Raw genomic sequence first — 27,945 nt, forward strand, 5'->3', positions numbered from 1 at the left:
TTCGGTTTTCCACAATCTTTTATTTGAACAATAAACAAAAAGAGTAGAATGCTGGAGGATTGAGATTAAAAGACAGCATATAGTTTTAGGCTTGATATCCCAACACAAGCCCTCAGCAGACAACCGTGTTAGGAAGCACAAACTAAACAGAACGACATCATTGAAGCGATTCGCCAGCACATATCCTGACCATAATCATAAAAAAAGACTCAGGGATAAAATGTGTACAACAGAAAGCTTTCTGAAAGCTTTAGTGTCTGTTTCAAACCATCTTCTTCAAAACATTCTTCAGGGGGGAAAGAAAAACAAATCAAACCAACATTGTCACAATGAGTATCAGATATGACCACATAGCCATCAGCACAATTGAACTAACACTTATAAGGAGTTTTATAATGATCTGAACATATCAGCTCAATTTCCTCATATGGAATGACCGAGGCATGCCGATTGAATGAATCATGAGCTGTGGCAACAGAACCTGACGCAGAGGTGAAACCAAAATTAGACAGAAGCATTAGCGCAATTATGAAAGCCAACAGGGTCAATGTGAAGTAACCTTTGGTTTCACTTGGAGATTTAAAAAAAATTAGCTTTACATACCCATAAGTAATAAGCAAATGACTTGTGGGAACCAAATTCTGCACGGTTTAGACTACAAAATTGCAGTCACTAACATAATACACATTTTTCAGGACAAAATAGTCAACGCTAATTCATGGGAAGGGAATTGTGTGGCCAATTTAAATGACACTGCTCCAAACTCAATAAAGTGTGCAACACAGAAATTGCACATGGTAAGATAACTATTTTCATTACTAAGTTTCCAGTCACTTCAAATAAAAGGGGATACAGGTATATTGAATAAGTCTCTGCTACCATCAGTGAGAGAACTACAAAGTGAGAAATGGGATAAAAATAAGCTCTTCCTGTTGGATCTAAAATGCATGCTCTGCTATTCCAATGTGGGAAAAATGATTTCACACTGCCCCAACCTTCCAGTGGTCAGAAATGGGAAAGTGTGAGAGCCGCCTTACCAAAAGACCCATTCCCAGTTGTGTACCTCACTTTATCTAATGGCCAAATGTGTGCGCGCACGTAGTGTATGTGAGAAAGTGTATACAGTATGTGAAAGATCTTTAGAAAATGGTCTGCTTTGCCCATTAAGGACATAGAGTATACAAGGGTAAACCACAATGCACCATGTCTTCAGCAAACTAATGTACCAGTTATGTTCTTTTTGTAAAGGATTAAATACTGACAGATTCTGACATTGGTTTGGTTGAAATGTCCCTTAAGATTAAACTATGGATCAAACTTAAAGGAAAAATTATATATATTATCAAGCAAAGACCTTGTCCAATTTATTCATTGTTGTGCTTTACCTTGGGAAATTTCGCTCAAATATAAATTTAAATGACATATAGTATAATTCTGGGGAAACGGTCATGGTATTATTGAACAAATGAAAAATAACATTTAAGCGAAACTCAAAACACAATCAATGAATAATAATGATGATGCAAAAGCAAGGTCTCAAACAAAAACAAACATGATTTCCTTTTGTGGGCATTTGTTGTGGGGGATTTCATTTCTAGAGCCAAGCAGCAGATGTGATCCACTTCCCCTCAACATGGACAGTCTCTCTCGCTGGAAAGGAACTGCACTCAGCCACAAGAGAGGAAATGCAAAGGTCAGGTACAATCCCATAAACTTTACAGACATTTGACTTACAGTTGTCACACTCACTGGGTTGGACTCGTACATTGAGTGGAGATTTGGATTAGAAAGCTTTGCACTGCGAACCTAAGGCAGCCCCCTTTTTCTGGTGAGTTGGGGGGTAAGGGGTCATGTGGCTGTTGTAACTCTACAACGACAGACCGCCTATACATAGATGGAACCTTTAGACCAGAACAAGGGAAAAATGATAAATGAAGGATGGAGGGGGGAAAGGATAGGGAAAAAAATGAACAAGGGCTGGTGCTTGTGGTGGAATCTCAGTCTTCACTGGTATCTCTCCAGAGTACTCAGAAATCCTTAGAACTAACAGCCACTCAGGGAGCCAAACAAGGTGACACTCAACTTGATTCAGATGTCTTTTTTTTTTTTTTTTTTTTTTTTACAGTTTTAAATCTTAAAATATCTGCAAGTGTGCATTAGCACATCCACATCTGGTTATTGATCAGATATATTATACGTGCACAGTAGCTTCTTTTTTTTAATCATCATTTAAATCCTAAAGCGCATTAAAATTGTTTTTAGATATTCTTTCTAATTCTACACCCAGAAAACACAAGGTTCTTTCAAACAAAGCTGTTTAGTTTCAGCACACTGTAGCAGCACCTATTCTCCTGTAATTGTTTCTATTTTTTTTGATGGCTCAAGTTTTACCTAGATTTAAAAGCATCAGGAAAGTGAGGAAGGTGGAGAAGTAAGAAGAGATGGTGGCCATGAAGAGCATCTTGCCTCTGGAGTTAAAGAGACTCATTCGATAATGTTTTGCTGTTTGCTGGTGCTGGGCCTTTTTCGATGCACTCTGACAAAATTTCAACAGGTGTTTAAACTGCTGCAAATTCATTAGGACAACTCCCCTTGCTAAAAGGCAAAACACTGATTATTTTATGCCATTTTCAACAACAACAAAAGAAAGAATGAAAAAAAATGAGTAGATTAACAAAAAAAAAAAGAAGATGACTTCACTCCAGCAGCCCAACCGGACATCTGCAGCCTGGTGTTGTAGATCGATAGTTCGTCCTGTGGGTAAAGTACCCACTGTTCCCAGTCTGAACGAGGCTGTAGGTTCAGAGGCGAGTCTCAAGGTCCCCTCCCCTCAGTCCATTCAACAGTCTCTCCTCTCAGCATTAAAAAAAACAGCAGTGGCGCACAGAGAAGAGGAAGCCATCACAGGGAAAATATTTTACAACGTGTCCTTTTTCCCTCTAATTCTTTCAAAAAAAGATAAAAGGAAAAAAGGCATTGTTGGAAACGCTGGCTCTCTGGAAAAGCAGGGACGAGGGGGAGGAAGAAAATCTTGCAAGAAGTTGGGCAGTGTTCCTGTTCATTAGTTTGTATGTATGCGTGTATGTGCACTTGAGTGTGTATGTCTGTAGTGGGAGTGTATGTGTAGTTGAATGTGTGTAAATCGAGTGTTCCTCTGAGTGTGCATGAACGTGTGTGTGTGGTGTCTACAGCAGGTCGACGCGACGGTAGTACAGCAGGTAGGCAGTGCGCTCAGCAGTCTGCTTCATCACCTGGTACTGGTTGATGACCTTCACTGACTGGTCGTCAATGCGCAGCCAGCCGTTCAGACCGATGTGGAAGACATCCGTGGTGTAATGGCCGCCTGTAGCGCTGTTCCCATGGTGATAGACAACTGCGACAGGGACACACAAAATGGAAGCTTTTCAGAGGCGGAAATCAAACTGAAACGAGGAAAAATGCACTTACATGTTTGTCTCACCAAGTTATCTTAAGAGGTATGCACTAACTGGATAAGAGCGTCTGCTAAATGACTAAAATGTCCAAATGAAAAAGTCATTCTGGTATCTGGTTCTGGCTACACAAGGTCAGAGCCAGTAACTAACTACTGATATCAGAAACTTTCTGGAGCACCCTAGGCATGTAGACCAGGGTTGCTAGCCTTACAGAGAGGCCACCATTTCAGTGTGTTATTGATGTAGGCATTACATATCATGTTGTAAGCAAACTTCTATTATAATTCTTTCACATATCTAATCATGACCAAATGTAAAAACCTAAGTAACTACAGCAGGAGAATGTGGAAAGAAAATCACATTGTCCATTCTGTGCCCGTATTTACAGGCTGGCAACACGTGTTCCAAATGGACTTAACGCCCTTAAAGTGAAACACTACAATACCATGAAGACCACGTTTAAAAGTGGGCTTTGGATTTAAGCCACAGTGACAGTTATTACCAGGCAGAAATAACTTATTAAGTTGAGTAAACATGGCAATCTTGTTAGATCTGTTTGATTTGGACACAGAACTAGATTCAGGCGGTAACTCATTCTTTGTACTGAAACCATAAGCTACTATAGGCAAGGAGTAACATCATTACCCCCTCATCTGACAACAGATATGTGCAACCACAACTGAATGGTTGGTTTAACTGGAGGGAAACAAGAAATACCCGTGTGTAGTTGAGACAACTTTCCCCCTAAGTGCTTGATTGCATAGGTTCACCTTTTCACTGGCGGCAGAATTTTAAAATGGCATGAATGAAGTTTCCAAAGGCGCTTATATTACATATTTACTATACTGTTATGTTATCATATTTAACACTGTGTAGCATGAGACCTTTTCATCAAGACTTTCTCTGTCCCATGGGCCAGATGGTCAGAGACTAGGCAAAACTTTTACCTCCAGGATCTTACAGTAAAAGATTAACTGCACCGCTATAGCAACAGTTGCTAGGGGTTACTCTACTAACATATTTTTGACAAGTAAGGAAAGCCTTTTTCTGCTCTGAAAGGAAAATAAACGGCTGAAGACAATTTACCTCCAAACTACAGGGAGATTAAAAGGACCCCCATATCCACAGTGGAGGTTGTCTCTGTTTAAACTGGTCAGTGAGGCGTGAAGAGAGAGGAGGAGGGGGCAGGAGAACTACATGCTGAATGAGCTGCTGGAAATAACAGTTAACTGAACACTGGCCACTCACACCTACACCAGACAGCAGCACAGTGGATATGTTTTCATTGAGCAGGCAGAGCTCCCTAATGAAGGCCCACATTTATTCCCTTTGGTCCTGCCAGGGAAGAGGTTATAGGGCTGTGGTAAAGTCTTGGGTAATGCTCTAGTCTAGAAACACTTCACCTGCACCTTTCTCCATAGACAAATCATAATACTGTCCAGTACATTAAACAGGTATGTTAACACTCTGGAATTTGGTAGGGCATAGAGAAATTTGCAGAAACAGCATTTTGCTCCCACTAAAAGTTTCTAAACATGGTTTGAGTCAACCTTTCCTGAAATTGACCCTTCGCTAAGCCCCGCATCCCTTGGTTACTGTTAAAAAAAAAACAGACTACACCTTGCTAGTCAGGAAACTTGGGTAGGCTATGTTGTGGTGGACTGTCATTACAATTTCTTCACAGGAACCTGGTCAAATTATGTTTATAGTGTAACTAAATGGCTCTGAATTCACTGTCAGCATGCAGTCAAAGCTATAACCCTTTTGGAGCTAAATAGTTCTTTCAAATCTTATCCTGATGTCGACAGCAGATTCATAACATTGCTAACTTATCTAACTAACATACATTAAGTGGCTAGCTAGCTAGCTAGCATTAGCAACGTTTAATGGTCAATGAGACAGAACTACCTAACCAGCTGTGAGAGCAAACAATGTAACAAAAGTATCATTTCAGATTTGATAAATCGGGGTCGCAGGGTAGCCTAGTGGTTAGAGCGTTGGACTAGTAACTGGAAGGTTGCAAGTTCAAATCCCCGAGCTGACAAGGTACAAATCTGTCGTTCTGCCCCTGAACAGGCAGTTAACCCACTGTTCCTAGGCCGTCATTGAAAATAAGAATTTGTTCTTAACTGACTTGCCTAGTTAAATAAAGGTAAAATATTTCAGGAATCACAGTACCAAGTAGTAGTATTCTATTATTTAGCCATTTAATTAGTATTATTATTTTTAAATAATGAAAACTCAAGTTTTTGCTATAGCCCTCATTGCCATTCATGAGATTTAAGTGTGAGCTTGTCTGAGGAGTGGGACTTCACAACTATTGCTTTCCATTGATTGCTGAAAATTATTGGGTGTGGCTTAGTGAAGGGTCAATTGAGTTTTGTCCAAAACATAACATTTTTCCAAGAGCAAAGTCATGACTCCGAGAAGTTCAATCTGCTTCTTATCAAAAACACAGTTGCCGAAGCAAGACTTCCAAGGTAGCTCAACTCAAAAGGATCAATATTATCAGTCACTGAGATAGCATGTGGAGTAAACCGAGTATGAAAGGAAACCTCAGTGCGAGTCTGAACACATCGAAAGAGAATACTATGAACTATTGAACTTAATGTTTGAATACATCTTATGCTTGACTATATATATGTTGTTGCCTGTAGCATAGGGCCAATGCCCTATTACTGCATATAATTGAATGATTATGACCATTTTTGTGACACTGTGGGTGTAGAAGGAGAGGTCTGTAGTTGATCATAAATCAGTATATATAGTACATACCTGCAAAGAGCCTGTAGGTTCTTTGGCCTTTGAATATTTTACTCCGCACCCCTGAAGAGAGGAGATCTAAGGAGAGACAAATTAATAAAGTACAGCCACATCACAGAGAGAAACAAAATGTATAAGATACTCCCTCAGAGCACCATCAATTATAGTTATTTGGGTCTGTGTGCCATGAAAGCCAGCCTGTCTAAATAAAGGTGGCTATAAAAATACACCAGCGTAGCGTTTGGTAAATCGTACGCAGAATGCTGGCAGGCTGCCACTCATGCCAAACCAAAATAAAGCCTACTTTTTATAATTTATACACCTCAGGAGACCCAACACGCTGGACCCAGTTTACATTGGAACGAACCAGGGATTCTCTTCACATTCTGATGCTTATTCTGTAAATCTACAGTACTAATATCCTCAAGCTCCTGGGACCTTGTCTGTGGGGATTTCGTAGACGTGCCGTTAGGATTACTTACAGAAACCCCACATGAACCTCCTAAATGGGACAGATGGAAACAGAGGCTCCCTCAGATATTAATGACATGTTGACCTGACATGGTATTTTTGGGGGGGGGGGGGTCCTCTATAAATATTTCCTCCGTGTGCTGTGGGTTCAGGGCTTGTAGGGTAGGCCGGGCAGAGCAGTAAACATAGGCAGGCTGGCTGGCCAGCACAGGACTGATGAGGTGTAAAGTTGTGTGAGGTTGGGTGTTGGGGCTGAATGAGGAGGCATTTAACGGTATGAGGTCAACCCACAAATCATCTCTCCCTGCCGCTGATGACGACTTCCCAGCACTTTGCCGGCACCCTCGTTTAAATACGCAATGTCAGATAAGTGAGCTAAACCTGTGTGTGTCTAACTAGGACCCAGACTGTGGAAAGACTAGTCTTTACAGGAATATGATCAGATGCTGACTGTGAAGTGTGTTATGAACGATTGCCTTTCTCACCCAGGGTTCAGAGAGCTTCACACACATTCAATAGTGTTAATTCAATAATTGGGGCATGTGTTTTAAGTGGGGACTTCACCCAATGGTTTGTGGAGGCTTTTCAGTGATTCATGTACCTTTGCTGATCTCCAGGTCTACAGGGTAATCAATGTTCTTGATCAGTTTCTGACAGCCTCCAGTCTTCTCAAACACAAATCTCTTGAGATGGAGCACCAGCACTGGAGGGAGCTCCTCTAGGGTCACTCTCCTGCTGATCTCAATCTGCAAACACAGGAGAGATAATCAAACTGAGCCCGGGGACCATTTGACACAGTGGAGCCACATCAAACAGCTAATATAAACCAGAACAGGATCTCCCAATTTATCCAGGGATTAGACTCTGAACAAAACCAGCACACACTGTCACACAGGCCTACACCAAGAGCCTGCTGTGAGCTTTGATCTAGTCACTTGTGAATCACTGGGGTTTTACACCTTCACTGTCAGAACCAGACGGTGACCCCAACTACCAGCTACTTCTAAAACGATATCAAGGTACTGTAACAACTGTCTTGTAAAATAAAAGCTGATGGGGTTGGTAAACAACACAGCTGTCCAACAGATGTTGCCCTCACCAGTTTTGTTTCCATACAGAAGAAGCAGGCAAGGCACATGTGTCTTCTTATACTGTGGCTTTAAAACAATGTGTTTTCACCAGGCAGCTCAGTCAGAGAGGACATGAAGCATAAACAATGCTTTAGAGTCCACACGCAAGGCACATGTGTCTTCTTATACTGTGGCTTTAAAACAATGTGTTTTCACCAGGCAGCTCAGTCAGAGAGGACATGAAGCATAAACAATGCTTTAGAGTCCACACGCACAACACAGCCCTTAGTCTATTAAGAGAAACAAGGCCAATGGGAAGACGATCTGTTAAGAGTCCGACTACTTCAGCCCATTAGAAGGGGCCCATCAAGGGGAGAGTGCTTTGTGTACTGGAGTGTGCTGCTAAGCATCCCAAATACTCCAGTTAAAAGAAACGAGACACCACAGTAACTAATATTCTCATTGTCTAAACACTACATTTTTTACTTTTAACTGCCAACATGCCCACATCCTTGTTTCGGATTGCAGAAGAAAAACAAATGGAAATCAACTGGAGGTTTTCAAAGCAGCATTCAAGTTTGGATCAACATACTTCAACTAATTGCATGTGGGGGAAAAACCAAGCGATTGAGCATGAAATCAGAATTACTGATATGCAAACACATTCAAGCCTTGTAATGGTTTAGTAGTAGCATTGGTGTACTGTGTGTAAGACCCGTACCTCCTGCTTGGTTTTAGTTGTGTAGCCCTGAACTGACTCCCGTGCCACCAGGGTCTCCAGGGCCTCCTGAACGGTGCGGATCTTCTCTGACTGGATGTCCAGCTGCAGGGTGAAGAAGGGCTGCAGGGTGGCTGACTCCTTAGAGTTCTGCTGGTACACCACCGACCTGCATAGGACAGAAAGTCAAATATACCCCACTTCAGACAATGAAATACAATGCACACAAGGACATTACACAAAGTGTCATGCAGTAATGGGTTTTGAGTGTCTCAATGACATCTTGACCTCAGAAAACAGCATCACAGCTTTGAAGGAAAGTGTATGGGTCATACTACAGATTCTCTCTACATGTCTCTCCAAACTACACCTTTATGAATCACCTCCTCTCCTTCCTCAAATTCTCCTTAGTGGCAGAAACTGACCCAAAATGTTAAAATGGCAAAAACAACTCCAACATTCATAGCCCTCTGACAGCCATATGAGCGAAACGGTCATGCTAATCTCTTTAAATTTTGAAAATAATTTCAACCTTGCTCCAATGATTCCCCTCAGCCAAACCAATTATCCTGACTCGAGTGGCTGAAAAAGTGAATGTAGCTGAACTCAGTGGGTATGCATAGTTCAACCAAGACCTTCCTGAAGGTCTGCCCTTATGTTCCATTTACTTTAACTACTCTCTTTTTTCAGAGAAAAATAATCCTCTGAAGTGATCTGCAACCCAGTCAGGCCAGGCGTGTGCCAGATCAGAACCTCAGAGAGCATGTCATTTGGCCCAGGCACACCCTCACAGGTCCAAAACTTTCAAAGTTGTTTTGTGATTCTTTCTTTGCTAGAGTGTGTGTCTCACGCCTGGCAGTCCAGGCCACCGACCACAGGCCGGGCCACAATGGCTGTTATTCTGAAGAGTGCTTCTGGAGCAGAGAAAGCCCAGATTCAGCTGGTGGCAGGCCTGTTTGGGATGGCATCCTCAGCTGAGGTTGTAGCTGGGGGCCCAGAGGTGGTGCCAGGGCAACCAGCCCAAGGGGGCCCAGATAAAGATGGCACTATACTCTCTGTTCTCCTGTCATACCAAGCACCTGTGCCACAGCCAATAAAAAGAAGGGCAAGGACACCACTGGTGCCACAGTTCTGCTGCTGGGCTTTAAGAAAAATAAGCTCTGGGCAGGGAGAAAAGAAACACTCAGTGGCTGACCATCACCCTGGCTTCATGTGGGAGAAGCCAGGTGTCTTTCCAAGCCTCAGGCTTTTCTTCCAAGGAAATAGTAGTAAAGGCTTTGGGTCCACCAAAACATTGACTTGACTATATCGTCATGAACAACATTAAGTTTCCATTATAAGCAACACCTCACATGTAAAGAAACTGTGCGTGAGTTTCCTGACACCCCAAGTCAACACAAGTCAACGGTGTTACCCTACCGGATGTGCCCTCCGAATATGTCAGTGATAGGGGTGCGGACAAAGTCAGCTTGACGGGTAATGGAGGTCTTGTTTCGGGGGCCCACTTGCTCCCATTCGTCCTCGCTCCCCTCCTCCTTATCAGCAACATCGTCATCCACAGTCCCTGACTGGGACTCTGGGCCGTTGGGTGTGGGGGCTTCTGATCAAGACAGCAGAAGAGACAACTGATTTAGAACCACAGTCAATGGAAATCATAGAGCAGATCCAGCTTCAGCAGTGAGGCCAAAGAACATAAGGAAATGTGAAATTAAAATGGACTAGATCAGTTAAGTTCATAAGCAGAGAGCACGTGTAAATAGATAATTGTAAGACCTCATGCATCAGATTTAGACCATGGCACTACTTACTCTCTTCCTGAGGGGAGAAGAGCTTTTTCAAAGCCAGCATCTCCTCATGCAGTCCGTTGAGGGTGAAACCCAGGTACTCCTCCGCATCCTCCTGTCGACCCTGACAGAGAACGCACAACCATCAGCACTAATGAGACCACGGTGCCAAGAGAGCCTCCGCTCTAATGCAACACCACTGCCTCAGCTGTTACTGAGTATCAGGACAGGACATCAGTGTGCACATGGCACAGGTGAGATACAATCTAAACCGCATAGGAATGCCTACCTCAAGAGCTCTGTTTTTAATTACACTTCATATGATTATGAATCAGTAATGAGTCAGCATGTCTCATGCACCAACGGATGGATATTTGTACATTTATCCATGTACTGTACCATCCAGACAGGTACAGACTGAATGTCTCCGGTGCATAGACTCAAGTGTACTGATGAGAATGTGGAATTTGACATAAAACCAGTGTCAGGAAACAGGCGATACACAGTGTTTCAGTTTAATTGCTCTAATTCAGGGCTTGTGAAGTTACAAGTCAGTCTGTGAAAATAACCTTTTTGTAACTAATTTAACCAGAACCATGTATAATGCACATTCACTAATAATTACTAACTTGTAGCAGGCATTATAGAACATTAACACAGGTCTCAAACAATCACTCAAGCCCATGTGCTACCGAGTAGCCAGTTAATCTTTATATTTCATGTTTAGCCAACTTGGGCCTATTTGCTGGCTAACAAGGTATAATTGTTATGAACACACCATTCTGTCTGTTTCCAACGGTTTGAAAAGCATGCTAGCCTGTCCACTTTGTTCAGACGTTGAAATAATGTAGCCTACCTTATTTCTCAGAATTAGAATTCCTTATATTTGTGTTTTATGCTTATTGCACAATTATAAGACAGACTAGACAGCTAGTTTAACAGTCTCTGGCTAAAATGCTGAACACACATTTTCCAGAACCAATGTTCATTGATACTCCTGTTAGTAGTGTCTGCTCTGTGCACAACTTGAAGAGTTGAGACATAAAAAAAGGTATTATTTATAAAGGTTAACTTCCTCTATTACAGTAAAATAATGTCTCAATGTGTTTCAGTCTCCATATGACCGATTCTGTTGGACCAAACCACAAATGGCAAGTTGAAAACTGTTTGTCAGAGAGGAAGAAGTGATTTCTCATCTTTGTTGTTGTGAGTGGGACTTAGTGTGTGTGTAAATGGTAAGGTTCACACAGCACAGAGGGAGCAAAGGAGACTAGACCAAAAATAAAACATGACAACAAGCGGACATAATCTGCGCTAAAACATTCAAATGAATAAAATACATCTCCCAGTCCTAATTGCTAGTACAACCTCAGAGTACACATTACTCATTTTACATGCCGAAGGTAAAGCTTGGTCTGGATGCCCAATGGCTTTACCTTCTCCGAGAGACTCGACTTGATGAGGGTGAGGAGTCTGTAGATGTAGTTGGGTTCAAAAGGAGCACCTGGGCGAATGTCTTTTATTATCTTTTCACCAGCAGCTACGGAAAAAGCAACAAGGAACACATCAAATGAACATCAACAGGAAATACAATAAACTCTAGCTCTTTTAGAAGATGCTGACAGACAGCTTACCTTGCTGCTTGGCTTTGGATGGCACAGGCATATTGTTGAACTCATTGACAAGCCTTACACTGGAGGGAGAAACAAGGTCAGGGAGTTGTAATCAGCAAAGGAAGTACACACCCAACCCAATGCAGCGGGAACACATTAACGCCTTCTCTCAATACTCAACACAGTTTAACCAATTTAGTTCAGGCAGGAATTTGTTGTCGCTGCTTATTTGCACACAAACAAGACCTCTATTGATTGTGAGATTTGACTTTTAAAAACAGCCAGTCAGCTCCCAGGGAGAGAGGCTACTTACAAGTTGTCCATCATGGGTGTGGAAGTACAGGGCCTCTGGGTGTCATTGAACAGCGGAATGGACTTCAACAGGTGATACATGGGGGGGCAAGCAATCAAGGCCTGCAATGTCTTGGGGGTGGCAGTCAAGGGCAAAAATCACCTCATTGGAACACTAAATACAGACATTTAATGTCATTTTGTTTATGACATGATGTGATTCAAGCATTTCACATGCAACTAAGAAAAGGATACAGCATTGATATAGCACCAGTTTCCCCTGTTGATCAGTCCTCTTGGTTGCAAAGACACTGGTTTGTGTATCAACTTCACATTCTCAATTAGTTCTGGGGATTCAAACAAGTACACATGATTTTGAACACACATCCCTTACTAAAATCAAACAAAAGTTAAAATAGAAGCTAGTTTGTAAATCTCAGGCAAAAAATATCAATTTACACCATGTGCTATATAGATCGTGTCCCTTCTTCCAACTTTGCATCATATGACAGCGGCACACAAGGCTGGTTTGTCAGAACAAGGAGATACTGTGCCACGCCTAGGAAGGGAGACTGTCACTGGCAACACAGCTTCCATGGTAACGTGGACAGACATTCCAACATAGAAAATATCAGAACACCACCACATAATCACATTATGGGAAAACAATGGGTTAAAAATAGCAAGCAGTTTTTTGATAGTTCCACCTACTTACATATCATAATATGAACAACCTCAATGATAGAAACAAGGTTTTTATAGATAACAGGTTTGCTAAAAGTGAAACGATCATTCCAGGAGAGAAGAGAAATAGTTTGCCTAAACAGTAAAGGCACACTCCAGATGAGATACGATCGTATACAGGGTTGGAAATCAAAATGAGATGTGGTAGTGGTGACACCAGTAAGGGGTCCTATAATAGCTTCCTGTTCATTTCCTGACAGGAGCGCGCTGTCTGAGCACTGTATTGTGGGTACAAAATAAGCCTTTCCACTGAACGGTGAAGGCAACCACATGGAGCCTGGTTTAATTATTTACAGCCGTAGAGCACAGGAAACCATCAGGTTTATCTAGACAGAAGCACATTAGAATGCCCAGAAGCCCTCTCTCATAAATACCTCAGATGAAAAATCCCACTTTACAAAAAGGATGACAGACTTAAGTAACCCACTGAAAAGGCCTCTCTGTATATTTCTCCCAGACACAGGACTACATCCATGAGGCCTGAGGAAGCCCAGGGTCATACCACTGAGTGAGACAAGCAATAATCCCGTCAAGACAAAAAACACATATTACCCAGACATGGCAATCCCCCCTGTCACCGGCTGTTTAAAACCACCAGTGTACCCTGTGTGGTCTCAACACCTGGAGGCTGTTGTTGGGAAATTAGTAATCAGGATATGATCCTACATATCCCCTTTAATGAGGCAGTATACAAGATCAACTCATTATGTAGCTTTGCAATTTTATTTTATATTCTGTGTGTGAGGTCAGAGATTTATCCTGCTCTAGTCTACTGCATCTAAAAATCCATAAGGTTGATGTCATGGTAATGGGACTTAATTAGTGCTGCTCATACATTATTGGTAAAGCAGTAGCTAAAGCCCACCCTATGCCTGTATTCTCATGAATGCAGTTTGGAATAGAGGCCTTCAACATGTATTAGTATTACTGCTATATACAATGACTCTCTTTGACGCCAGCAAGGCCAGTTGGCTACATGGTAGTCTCCCTGGGCTCACATGGCCTGCTATTCATTCCCCAGCTCCATTCATTGGTGAATTATTTGGGAAAATAGGGTGGTGAGGTAAAGCATGTCATGGAGATGTGTCATAGTAATCTGGGCCTTACCAAGCATTGAGTGTTAGCACCACCTGGTGCTCATGTGTATCAGTCTAGCTAAACGCCCCAATGTTGACACCAAGTGGATGGTAGGCTGAACTTCAGCACATGCATACAGAACATGAAAAGTGCACAAATTAATGACTATTATAATAATCAATGGGTATAGTTTTGTCAACTCACTCTAGGGCTGACCACAATTATCTGAGTGGTTGATAGGCTGTTGGTCGACCAAGATTTTTTAAAGCCGAAGAGTAGCAAATATATTGCACGAGACACCCGTCTTGTTCGCGGACATCTCAGTGAACTAATCCATTGCGGAGGCCAAGACCAATCCATCGCGTAGGCTGCGGGGGGGATGGCACAGCTCAAGAAGGCGAGTGTGGCGGCACAATGCACGTCTCTCTCCAGAATGTGCACCCTCCTGCTAATTTGTGCACATTCATTGTTTCATAACTTAATTATGAGAATTGTTTAGGCAAAAATTTAAAAAAAGATTAATGCATTCAATATTATTATTATTCCAGTGTTTTACCGTTCTCACTATCGGAGTGGACAGGTTATTTGCAGAGCGCACAACCTATGCTACACTTATGAGAAACATTCTGGTTTATTTCATTCCATTTAAATTGAGTTGTCAATTTAGTCATTGTCTTTTGTTTGGAGCGCTCCTGTCAATGTTGAGAAAGGATGCGCACCTGATTATGCATAGAAGTAGGCCTATAGGTTACCTGGCCTGCGCGCAAATGTCGGAATATAAATGTGCCCATTTGGGGATCTGACGGTATTTCTGATCGTCTTAACAAACCACCACTAATGAGTCGTGGAACTTCTCAAAGTAATGTTTTCTTCACCTCAAACAGCAAGCAAACAAAGTCTGTTTCTACATCCATTGAGAATTTCAATAATTCCTCAATGTATTTGAAAAACCTTTCCAGATCTCTCCCTTTAGATAAATGTCATGCTCTGATCCAGTGGAAACATAAAATAGGCCTACCTGAATACTTCTTATCCCTTGCGCAAATAGCCTACAGCTGCATATCCAGAGTTCACTGGCACGGGAAACTCTGGGGGCCCAGAATATTTTATACAACGTTGCAAGGAGCTTCAGGCCGGACCCAAGTTAATAGCTAATACGTTTCAAGTTCGTTACAGACAGGCCACGCGTAGCCAATGTGTTCTACCTGCTGAATGCAATGTTTTCATTGGTTGGCTTTATAGGTTATTGTTACATAGCCACTTTTTAGGTTTGTATCATTTACATATAGATTTTTGATAAACCACATGACAATGATTTTGAGATCCAAAGATAGTTATAAATTAAATGAAACTTCAACGAAAATGTGCATATGAAAACCAGAACTGGCACGCAGATCGGTAGAAATGCTAAAATATATATTTTTTTTTAGTCGGGGACGGTCCTAACACACTCCAAAAGACATAAGGGTTAACCTGTGAGCTCTTCTTCCTCACACTGTGGGGCTATCTGTGAGAGTACACTACCTGCAAGTTTAGGGGCCATGGGATCCTCTGATACATGGACAGGGCTCTCCTTCACCTCCCCAGCCTTCTCATGCTGCTCCACGGCAGCCAGGGAGGGAGCCACTACCTCCACCACGTTCTTCACCTCCACGTAGGCCTGAGGGCTTCCAGGCAGAGGCTTGGAGTTGTGGAAGAGGCTAGCCCAGGATTTGAGGGGGTTGGCAGCGGGCGCAGCCGGAGAGGCAGGCGACTTAGGCTGCTCTGCCACTGACGGCTGGGCCTCAGAGTCTGGGGAGGAAGCAGGTTCCACTGAGGGAGCTGGGGCCTGCTGCTCGAGCTGCTCCAATGCCTCAGAGGCCCCCTTGTGTCCGTCTGCACTGATGTCAGCATGGGGCTCAGCCAGCCCATTAGCCACCCCACTGTCCTTAGTCTCCTCCTCTTCTTCAGTAGTAGCAGTAGCAATGGTGGCAGGGGGGCTGGCCACAGCAACTGAGGGGGGGGGAGGGGAGGTGGGGCAGGGGCTGTGCCCGCCGCTGCCCAGCAGTTCAGGGCTCTCTGGAGCCATGTTCTCAGGCTGCTGCTCTGCAGTTCTGCCTCCCTCTGCCACCCCACTGCTCTGAGAAGAGGAGGAAGAGGAGGAGGCCGCATCTTTACCATCTGATAAAGAGGCGGCTCCACTCGTGAAGTCCAAAGACGATTCATCAGGGCTATCACAAGTCCTCTGATTCACAGCAGCCGACGCTGCTGCCGTAGCGACAGGGGCTGAGGTGGAAAGTCCACCCCCTGACAACGTCTTACCAACCGTGTCCTGCGACCCGAGGTGAGGGCCGCTAAGAGCGTGTCCATTCACCAACCCCTTTCCAGGAGGCCCGTCCACACCCATGCCACCGCTATTGGGGCCTGAGCCCTCCAAGTAGTTGTAGTATCCTGGCGGGCGCTTTTTCTTTTTCTTCCTCTCCCGCTGGCCCAGGCTGCCCGGGCCCCCGTCCCCATCCTGGCAGTTTTGGTTGCTGTCCATGGCGGAGGGTTCCGAGTCGGGGCCATCGGGTCCGTCCGGGCCGTCCAGGGAGTTGTAGTGTGCTCCGTCTGGGACATCTGCTGCGGCTGTCTGAGGGACCTTCTGAGACGGCTGGCATCCTAGGATGAACTCTGGAGCCTGGGGGTTCAGAGTGCTGGACACCTTGAAGAGAGGATCCTTCACTCCCACGGGCTCCAAGTCCATCACCTCGTCCACACCAAACTCAATGTGCTGGTAGTCTTCACCTGCAGAGGAGGATATGTCAGTTAGCTTGGGAACATTAGGCACTACAGTTCTGCACTGAAGACAAAGATTCACACAACACAATAAAATACTGTTGTGACCAATTATTCATACTTACTACTCCAAAACAAATTTCGGCATCATGAAATATACAACACAATTTCCAACTTCATTACCGGTCACAAACTCAATGGAATATATCAAACATTGACCTTGCAAGTTGCTAACATTGCAAATTGAAAGATGATAGGCAGTGAGAGAAACAGCTGAAGGTGAACATGAGGAAAACGTTAGTAAATTCAGACCATCCCAACACTGAAAATGGTACGTCGGGGCTATATAAGACATGACTGGTCATCCATACAAACCAGACACCGGAAACCCTGAGGGGGAATTAAGGTATAGTTAGAGTTCCTTTGAGATTCGCTCTTCTCTGTGGATTAGAGTGTCCTCTGTTAGTGTTTTTACCAAAGGGATTTAATTCCAGAGTCATAATGATGCATTGAGTGACAAACCCTAGCAAAACAAAATACCTATTGTAATTGTTAGCTTCCATATAAGACCATTACTATGCCCTTAAGTCCAATAAAAAAAGAGTTTTCTCAATCCATCCAGTTAAGTGACGGAGGGGGTATACAAGTCAATCACAAGTCAACTTAAAGCACTGCTGCGGTGCCGATGTGTTTAATGCAATAGACAGGAGATATTTAACGGCATCTAAGCATGCAAAGCCTCACAGATCGTACGGACAGGCAAGAGTGAGAGTAAATAGGGGCAAGGTTTAGAAAGCCACCAGTTTTTAAGACCTGGGATTGAGTGCTTCAGCAACAAGTAATAAGCACAGAGTGTCGGACCCAAAACTCACCGCAAACCTGCCGTCTCATAGACTCCGTAATGTAAGGCACAGCAGGAGTGCAGTAACTTCCTGAATAATTCATACAAATCAGGGTAAAAAATTAAGTGTTATGAGCAGGGGAGGGGTATAGTTGACATACTTTTTGTAACTTGTTGGCTCCAAAATCCCTGCCCTACAGGTATGCTTGGATATATTTTTACAAGTTAAACGTCATCTTAAAACAATGTCAATTCAGACTTAAACTGTCACTCTCTTACATGCAGTTCAGTCAGGTAGGTCTGGATCCAACTAGCACAAACGGGCGTATGTATGTTTGACTTTGGTCGTAACCATTACATCATGTGTGGGCAAGAGTGTTGTCAACCCAGAGATCGCTGGCCGGCCTCATGCGGATGACGATTGGAATGGTCTACAAGACAAACTTAGAGTAATCCAGTAGACGTTCTTACCTGAAGACTGACTGACGCAGGAGACTTTGTCATTGAAGGGGGGAAGCTGTCAAAGAACAGAGATTAGATTACAAATTAAAAAGACACTTCTAGTTAAAGTAAATAATCAAACATAGTGTTAACCTCAGACCACGACTGTTGTCAGTCTGGGCCATCCTGCTTATCAATGAATCACATCTGTGTAATGTGCATGTTGGAGGGGGGGGCAGATGACAGTACTGGTGATAACATGTTATTTTGTGGCTTATATTGTTCACACTCACTAAACTGAGAACATATGCAATAAACCATCGTCTTCTCTGTGTTTTAGACACAATGACAGAGTATATAAACACACTGGACTAAATCTATAAACTCAGCGGTTTGGGTGTTAATTAAGCTTCCAAAAGGCCATTCTTAAGATCGACCCGGTTAACATTAAGATCAAACGGCACACCAACACTTAAAACCGTAGACTAGACGGTGTCAAAACAACTATAAGCTGGGGGAAACGTATGTGAAAAAATGTTTAATTCAAGCCTCATTCAAAACTCTTTGTCTTACCTCAACATAACATCGTGGAGTCACGAAGAACTGATTGATCTCATCAGGGCTGAACTCCCCGAAGATGTACTGCGCAGAGAGAAAATATATATTTACATAAAACATCTGATTCAACATACTGAGGATAATCATGTGCAACCTTCTAAAATCAATATATTATTTATTAAATAACCATATATATTACATGGTATCTTCAATATTAACATGTGTAGGAAACGTAAGTGTGAAATATTGCTAAAACATCCAAGACGCCATGAGAAACACACTTTGGAAAAGGTCCACTTTCGCCCTCCATTTGTCTACAGAGAACTTTACAGACAGAAGTACACCTCTTACTGATGAACTGATACAGCTGTGACAGACCCGTGAGAGAAGTAAAACTAGGCCTCCTGGGAGAGGGCTTGCCTATCAGTCTGCCCAGATTGCGTCACGGGTTTGGGTAAAAGTAAGGGACAACATGAAAAAGTGACGAGTCATGCAGCATTAGAATGGCAAAATGGCTCCCGGCAGCCCACTTCCCAGAGAACTGAGCCAAATGGAGAGACCCAACTCACTGTCTTCAGCCAATATGTAACACATTCTAAGGGAATGAACTACAAGTAACTATTGTAGTCCCTTTTTTTTGTTTCTTCAAAAGTGGAGCAAAACAATGCTTTTGAAATCTTGGCTGACATTTGGCCACAATGCATTATTTTATCAATCTTATGTCCCCCAATGTAACAACTTAAAAAATGCTCACACAATGTTCTGGGGCAGGAAAATGTTAATGGCAGTGAAGTATCATTATTTGGTATGCTGGTCTGGACTTGTGACCCTCAAATCCCATGGGTTCATCCAGCTGGGCTTGATATTAATGCTTGCAGGACAAGAATAACAGATTTAAGTTGCCCAAAACTGACAAGTAGATATTTTTTTATTATCGTCCCAGAACTCTCCAAGAGTGTTTTAAACCGTGGACATACAAAAAAAGTATACAGTTGTCATTTTAATTGATTCTGTCGACATACTCAGGGCATTTAGTTTAGATCAAATGGTCACAAGACCGGAGGCTGTAGGACAGTGCCTGTTGTGGAGGTGGCATTTTGAAACTATTTCATAATAAACTGTCTTTTTTTATTTTTTTTATATTGAGCTTATAATATGAAGGAATAAAAATGTATCAACATTAAGCAAAACTGTTTGATCAGTTTCGTCGGTCTCATTGTTTTACTTTTATGCGCAGTGGTTATGAATTTTGGATCTGTCGTCCCAGAACTCTCCAAGAGTGTTTTAAACCGTGGACATACAAAAGTATACAGTTGTCATTTTAATGCTGCAATTATTTATAGGCTACCAAAAGGTGGCCAAACATCCTCCAGGAGAGCCTTAAAGGGGGCAGTGTTTTATTTAGAGACAGGCTTGAATATGCAACGTCATCAATAAGGAGAGTGCAGCCAACATTTGTCTGGTTCTCTTCTCTATGGTAAACAGTAGTGCATTTTATTTTGTAAAGTGGTTCCTTGTAACATTTTTCTATTTTTGGACAAATTACAATAAAAAAGGTTACTGTCAAGCCCTGTCCAGGGATTACTCCTTCTAGCTGCACCTTTTACACAAGGCTCCACACTAATGTGATTAAGCAAATTGAGTTGAGTACTGGCAACGCTTTTCACACTACACACAACCAAATTCCCCATATTAATAACTGGAAGTGGGGTGGTCATTCTTATTGTTTGCAGAACCATGCAGTAATAAGAATTCAATTTAGTTAATTTACTATGGCCCACATCTGATGTTTCAAATATTCATAAATATAGGAATCCCCAAATCACACACACAACCACACCCTTCTGCCATTATCAATCAGTTTGAAACACAACTGGACCAAGGCCAATGTGTGTTCATCTAAATGGGAATCTTTAGGGAAGGCGTTAAAATGTCGGCATGAACCTGACAAGGCAATCCCCCTCCAGACCAGACACTAACAGTGGGATAGTACTCTACGTGCTGGCCACAGCAATACACTGCTATGTAAAGATATTTATAGCCAGCATGGGGAAGGCAGGTTAAGTTAATCCCAGTGGCACTGTGTAATTGAAGGTCTCTTGCACTTGCTGCACACCGACAGCCCTGCACAGTGGGGTGAACTGGTCCTTCAATCGCATGGTTGACTTTTCTTGGTTTGGCACATTACAGAATAGCAGGGGCCAAAAACATATCTGCATAACATTACAGCCTGAAAAGACAACCTTGGATGTCTTTCATTAGGCAACAAATAAAAAATTATTTCTAAATAAAACAAGTGTTGGTGGTACATGGTGAGGGGAAGGTGTCCAATGACATGGATCAGTAAAGAACAGTTGAAACAAGCTCGCTAACCACACAGAATCCTCCCAGCACTGTGGGACATGAAAAGGGAGACACAGAGAAAAGAAAGTGCAGTTCAAGCATATGTAACTCTTCGCAAATGAGGGCCCAACATTGCTGAAATGGCACTACAAGCGACAAACAGCCAGCTATAATCCAAAGGCCTCGGGACAACTAATACAATCACAACAGAAAGAATGTCCCTTTGCCTCTTTTTACAGGCGTGCCACACGTACCACACTAAGCTTCCCTCGCTGTTGGTATGGATTGAGGATTACCACAAAATGGCCATCTGTATTACTTCAACATGCTCCAGTGAGATGGTGTGCGCACACACATACTTTTAATGAATGTTGTTACAGATCAGGGAGCAGGGGTGGGGCTTACATTCTAAGGTGGGATCCATATGAAATATAAAGCACGGTGACATTGTCTCTGATAAAAGGAGATAAACTAGAGAAACTGAACACATGCAAATTTCTAATGTTAGTATACTTTACGTCAATAGAGTAGAAGGATAATCATATATTACAGAGAGCATTCAATGAGGCTTCTGTTTAACAAAACGACATCTAAAATGTGCTTTATGTGGAAGACGGGTTTAAGGAAGTGGATGGGGCAGATGGCTTAGAGGGGTGGGGGTATATTGAGTCAAACAGCAGACAAGCTGATAAGAGCCAGTCAAAGAAGTTGTTTCACTGGAACTTCAAGTTACCAGACATTACCAACTCCCACCTGATGCATAGAATAACAATCCACTACCCCATATACCTACAAGAACTGGGACTACCTCATCACTACTCAGTGTTCCCTATTGGACTGGGACTCAGCCAGCCCTGCAAGGCCTCACAAATTGGAATGCAAAAAGTCACTATTAGCAAACTTGGCATTCCTTGAATATGTAACACTACAAATAAGGTCAAACGCATTTCGAATAAACCAATGATGCATGTCGGGGCTTGCGTATTACATTCTTATGAAGAAATGAGCTGACACAGTGAGTGACGCCCAGGAACTGAAAAAACATTGAGCAGAGACATGACAGAGAAAACGACTATAATTTATTCACGTAAGAGACACTTTAATACAGGGCGATGTCATTCAAACACTACCAACAGCGGATGGGATTCTCTGAGGCCATTGTGATGCAGGATCTTTCAAGAGTAAGACAAATGAGCTGGGCTTGCCTTCCCATTTAAACACAGCTCCACCCTGCTGTTCAGAAAAATACCTAACCAGCCAGGCAACTCTGAGCCTCATGTGCCATTTCCATAATGTTGAATCAGGAGCTCACCATTCAAAAGATGAAGGCCACCACCAGCATATCAGATCATGCTTGGAAATTAACCATACCACTTTCCATAGTTAAAGTTTTAAAAAATGAACACAGATTGTCACTGTGACAAGAGGTTGCCATCCTTTTCAGTTAGAAACCCGTAATTGGGTCTAGGTTTACCCACAGCTACCCACTCCTAACACGCACATTTGTCATGTGACATTAAGACAATCCACCATTCCCAGATCCATGCTGTTCACCAACTGACGAAACAGTCAAAAACTAAAATATGGGCAAATGCACAGTACAATATACTATACAGGCCCATGAACCATTTTATGCTTGAAGTCCACAATACATGGAAGCATTTACTCAGCTGAAGACTCCTAGCATTAATTTATTAACTCTGAAAATACTGTGATGATACTTTGGTATGCAACACCCAGACAACCCACCGCTGTGGTGTGGAACGGTGTCCAACAGCTGCCATTCCTCTACCCTTTGGTTCAATCTAGAATCCCTGACTCATAAAGCAAAGATGTGGCTTCTGCTGCTCCTTGTGCACAACCCATACATTGCAGGTACATTCAATTCTCTGCAATGGGCATTCAATCAATTTTCTTCTATGCTCAGAGACAATCTATAGTGTAAAATGTAATTTTATTGTGAATCATAAATGAATGTCCCCATTACGTGCATTCAATCCCTGATACCAGAGCTTTATATTAAGAATATGAAATGGTAGGGCAGTGGACACATCAGGAGCAAAAACAGCCTCCCTTAGATCAATGGTTTAATATTTCACCCCTTCAGTGAGATATACACAGTTTCACACATGCACCTAAACTTAAACCCCAAGCCAGCCAGCTAGATAGTCTTCTTACATTCACCAGCCCTGGTGGGGTGGACCCTATGGCACAATGGGAATTTGACATCTAGTTTAGGCCGACTCTGTATTGATTTAAATGTCTGTGGATGAGCAAGCATGCTAGCTAGGTAGTAAGCTAGCTATTAATCTTAAGCGTCGCTATAAACCACCATTGTTGAAAATGGTTGAGTAGGATTAAAAACACTTAGTAGATGGACAAACATGGACCTTATGACAGATTACCAATAGGCCAACAAGAAATGTACTAACTAGTTAGCTGGTATTCACACCCGTGGACTTTCTCCACATTTTGTTGTTACAAAAATGGGATTCAAATTGATTTGCCATTTTTTTGTAAACGATCTACACAAAATAGTCTGTCAAAGTGGAAGAAAAATTCTAACATTTGTAAAACATATTGATTAGATTCAACAGCCTGAGTCAATGCATGTTAAGACAGTGTTCTCCAACTCTGTTCCTGGAGAGCTACCGTCCTGTAAACTCACACCAACCCTAATCTAGCACATCGATTCTAATAATTAGCTGGTTGAGAATATTAATCAAGTTAGTTACAACTGGGGTTGGAGCAAAAACGTAATGGAAGTTAGCTCTCCAGGAACAGGGTGGGAGACTCCTGTGTTAGAATCCCCTGCGGCAGCAATTATATCTGCAAGCCTTTCTGGGTAAGTGTAAAAGCTTTCCACACCCGGATTGTGCAACATTTGCCCATTATTCTTTTCAAAATTCAAATTGGTTGTTGATCATTGCCAGAGAACCATTTTCAGGCTTTGCCATAGTATTTCAAGCCAATTTAAGTCAAAACTGTAACTCGGCCAAATACCTAAAGTTGGGTTACAAAAGTAGGTTGAAGTGTTTTGTCAAAGAATATAGGCAACTTATGGACGGATTTAATCGGGAAAAAGACCCAATTGTGATGTTTATGGAACATATAGGAGTGCCAACAAAGAATATCATCAAAGGTAATGAATGTTTTATATTTTATTTCTGCGTTTTGTGTAGCGCCGGCTATGCTAATTATTTTGTTTACGTCCCCTTCAGGTATATTAGGGTGTTGCATGCTATCAGATAATAGCTTCTCATGCTTTCGCCGAAAAGCATTTTAAAAATCTGACTTGTTGGCTAGATTCACAACGAGTGTAGCTTTAATTCAATACCCTGCACGTGTGTTTTAATGAACGTTTGAGTTTTAACGAGTACATTTAGCGTAGCGCATTTGCATTTCCAGGTGTCTAGATGAGACGTCTGCGTCTCAGGTGGGAGCAAGAGGTTTTAAGCACCCGCTGTCAAAGCAGCTCACAGATCACTGCACCTGTAAACAGCCCATCTACCTACCTCATCACCATACAATATTTTTTTAAATGTATCTTGCTCCCTTGCACCCCAGTATCTCTACTTGCACATTCATCTCCTGCACATCTACCATTCCAGTGTTTAATTGCGATATTGTAATTACTTCGCCACCATGGCCTATTTATTGCCTTAACTTACCTCATTTGCACTCACTGTATATAGACTTTGTTGTCTTTTGGTCTACTGTATTATTGACTATGTTTTGATTATTCCATGTGTAACTGTTGTTGTATGTGTCGAATTGCTATGCTTTATCTTGGCCAAGTGAAAAAAATAAAAATAAACTGTCCTAACGCTCTAACCACTAGGCTACCTGCCACCCCAAAATTAATGTGGGACCCCCTCATAATCAGAACAACTCGAATTTGATTTTTTTTTTTTAAATAGCTTACAAGGAGTTTTATGACTTTGGTAGTGCATGGTCAGATGAACCAAGTCTCGGGCCCTGGGAAGAACCATTTTAAAGGCCCATCTCTTGGCGTCGATGGGAATTTTGCAGTTTAAGCTAATTTCCTGCAATCTACACATTTTGTCACGTGGCAGAGATGTTTGTGTTGTTGTAGCTTTAAAGCTAATATCTTAGAAGACCCCACTTTGAGAACCCTTGTTGCAAACTAAGAAGCCAATGGAAAGTTGTAACAGTAATAGCTATGGTAGAATAATAGCTCGAAGCTAAGCTATTAGCTAGCTATGATATTTACAACATAGCTAGATGGTAGTGCTGTGCGATTAGTGCTTTTTGAGGTGAGTGGTGTTTATTAAAAAACACTCACGATCTTCGATAGTGCATTTAATGTCCCAAAGAATTATGAATTATGCAGGTTGAACACTAACAGAATAAAATAAAATAAAAAAACAATTAATGGAACTGACTGTATATTACTACTTATCAACCATAACGTATTCGCATTACTTTAATACAATATTTGATGACCATTTCATTTCAAGTCATCAATCTCTATAGATCTGTGGCCTATGCTGTCTGACAAATCACAATTTTAGTAGTTATTCAAAGAAAATAAGGCATACTTTTGAATGCTGAATACCAACCATCGATACCTTAGGTCATGTATTTTCAGGTAGAGATACCTCAAAACTATTTCTACCCCTCTCGATTGCGCATTCTCTCTTCGCTTAGTCTCCGTGTCAGCTCCATTTCGTTTTTATTATTGCTCAGAGCTCCAAACAGAACGGAAAAGTAGGCTGGCACAATAGATTATGGTCATTGTACTCAAATCATCATGTTTTCAGCACCAAAGTAAGTAGTATATTAGCCTGTTGAAAACTACAACTCCCTACTACGTCACACAGTTCAGACTTTATTCCATTTATCTCTACAGAAAATGCGCAGGGCTCAAAAATTGGAATTAAAATAATTGAACCGTCATCGGTCAATGAAAAATAACCAACATTTCTTTTAATCGCTCAGCACTACTAACTAGCCCGGGGAGCAGTAAGGTGAATTTCTAGATTTTTTAAAAACATTTTATTTAACTAGGCAAGTCAGTTACAATGACGGCCTACTAGATCCACCAAGGTCTGGAACATCTGTGTTTAATTCAGGAAACGGTCCTCTACAAGCTAGAATGGTGAATACAATTTAAATTGAACCCACTCAACCGGTTATCCGCGTGGCTCTCCACAGGAATTAGACAATATATCCACAGGAAAGTGTTATTATAAGTACTGGTAGTGTGTTCAGATTTATATCACCTGACATGCACAAAACCATGTAAAAAACGTGCACAGAGCTTGGCAAGTATACATGCGTCGCGTGCATGTTAATGCATTGTGTTCATGCTTGTGACAAATCTTACTACCAGCACTTTGAAAAGTTGGTTTAATAATAATTTATTGTGGATATATTATAGTCTCATTCCAGCCCACGGAGACAACCGGTACAGTAGGCTCAACTTGTATTTTATTCAACATTCCAGCATGTAGATAGATGACAATTTTCTGAATTAAAAAGGATGTTCCATAGGTTGGTGGATTTAGAAATTCACTAGCCTGGTCCCCAGCAGGCAAGCTTGCTACATGGATGTATACAGCCATGTCTAGCTAGTTAGCTAATGTTATACACGGGCAGAATATATAGCTAGCTACCTTTCAATGTAGGATAGATAGCTAGCTACCTAGCTACCTAGTAGTTACGACTTCAGGCCGTGACAAGTCATTACAGCTAAACAGATCATGGAGGTCTGTCCACATGAGTCAGCTTCCCTTGAAAGCAGCACAACTAGCTACGTGCTCTAAAGGACATCAAAAACGGAGTGCACAACGCGCAAGCTCCGAACCGTTTGCAGAATTATGAATGGTACAGATTCGGAAATATACATAAACCGCCTCTGATCAGGCCCAGTGTAGTTAGTAGCTAAGTCATTAGCCACACCACCTGCGTCCGCACGAACTCTGGCTAGTTGTCCAGCTAGCTAAATGAAGCTAGGTAGCTAGCTGGCCAGACAAATCAATTAAAGTTGACGGTTGACCATATACAATTTTATGAATTCCTTGCTTATAACTCGTCGGCACTTTTTAACATTACTCGTATCTAAATGCTAAGCTAGCTAACAACCAGTTATTAAAATTTGCACTGTGATAAGCAGGCCTGTCGCATCAGCCAGAGCAGGTGGGCCATGCACATACACGCAGCATTTTTCAACAACTACAAATTGTCAAAGGAAATTTACAACTGTTCGAGTCTTTCGAATGTTATTTTCTCAACCCAAAACGTGACCACGATTTTTGCCAATTTTTAGATTTTCAACTAACCCTACTTCGAGTACTGTTGGCTAATTTGAATGGAGGCTCCTCGGGCCTGTACCATGCTGGTGTTTCAATGGGGAAATAGGCTTTTTAGGGCAGCATTAGCAAGCATATATCATCACACTTCTCTATGACGCAAATTACCACTATATTGTGGCCAAGAAACACATCAAGAAATCTAACAATATTTTACTTAAGACTAATTTTTCCATGAATCTTATGTCAAATGTGAAATTCTAGGCGTATCAGCAGCGTGAATAGTTGTAACGTTACCTGGTTAACGTTACTCTGAGAAGCCATGCTCCCTGTGAGATTCTCTTTTCCAATCAGAAGATGGACGTTCTCCGGGGAAGGTGTTCGTTTTTTGTAATAATTATTACAAAGGACAGCCTAATTCGACATCTTTTTCATTTTCTCGACAACGGACTGACAGTTGTATTTTAAGGTTGTTTTATTGCTACAGCATATCACGCTGCTTCCCCCGCCGTCGCCGCCATTTCTGTCTCGCCTCCTTGCTTCTGGCCTGCGCGCGCCGCGGATGGCTAGTGTGCTCTGGGAACGCGTGCGTTTACGTCCGGGTAGGAGGGTATAGTAGTGAACGTTTGACAGCTTGAGTAGGAGCTAAAAGAGCTGTCAGCTATGTATCATTTAGGACAGACCGATTGTGTTGTTATAACGAAACTGTATTGCTAATTCAACATTCCGTCCATGCACATGTGTAAAAAATAAAAAGGGAAGTGT

General features: G+C 42.1%; 1 protein-coding gene across 2 annotated transcripts; it reads right to left on the bottom strand.

Annotated features, from left to right (window-relative positions):
• On the bottom strand, nucleotides 1–27,944 carry LOC110506522 (ubiquitin carboxyl-terminal hydrolase 10). 2 transcript variants are annotated; one of them, XM_021586191.3, is made up of 15 exons: nucleotides 27,478–27,773; nucleotides 18,578–18,646; nucleotides 18,035–18,080; nucleotides 17,595–17,654; nucleotides 15,490–16,731; nucleotides 12,400–12,491; nucleotides 12,167–12,276; nucleotides 11,875–11,933; nucleotides 11,677–11,780; nucleotides 10,265–10,364; nucleotides 9,876–10,056; nucleotides 8,460–8,625; nucleotides 7,270–7,414; nucleotides 6,210–6,275; nucleotides 1–3,373 (listed from the first exon to the last, which is right to left on the bottom strand). In XM_021586191.3, the coding sequence occupies exons 1-15, from the start codon at nucleotides 27,502–27,504 to the stop codon at nucleotides 3,186–3,188; spliced, it is 2,655 nt and encodes an 884-aa protein (XP_021441866.3). In that variant the 5' UTR covers nucleotides 27,505–27,773; the 3' UTR covers nucleotides 1–3,185. The 2 variants fall into 2 exon arrangements, with proteins under 2 accessions (XP_021441866.3, XP_021441867.3); XM_021586192.3 differs by lacking the exon at nucleotides 17,595–17,654 and having other exon boundaries at nucleotides 27,478–27,944.
• Nucleotide 27,945: the final 1 nt, after the last annotated feature.

This window comes from Oncorhynchus mykiss, chromosome 26 (assembly GCF_057628025.1).
Source record: "Oncorhynchus mykiss isolate SJ-2025 chromosome 26, ASM5762802v1, whole genome shotgun sequence".
In the NCBI taxonomy this organism is placed as follows: Eukaryota; Metazoa; Chordata; class Actinopteri; order Salmoniformes; family Salmonidae; genus Oncorhynchus; species Oncorhynchus mykiss.

Excerpts from the sequence above, each read along its gene's own strand:
- LOC110506522 (XM_021586191.3), bottom strand. The coding sequence starts at position 27,504 with ATGGCTTCTCAGAGTAACGTTAACCAG. Across the intron at positions 16,732-17,594 it reads TATGAGACGGCAGGTTTGCG|GTGAAGACTACCAGCACATT; the intron begins GTGAGTTTTGGG and ends CCTCCTCTGCAG. Across the intron at positions 10,365-11,676 it reads AGTCGAGTCTCTCGGAGAAG|GGTCGACAGGAGGATGCGGA; the intron begins GTAAAGCCATTG and ends GTTCTCTGTCAG.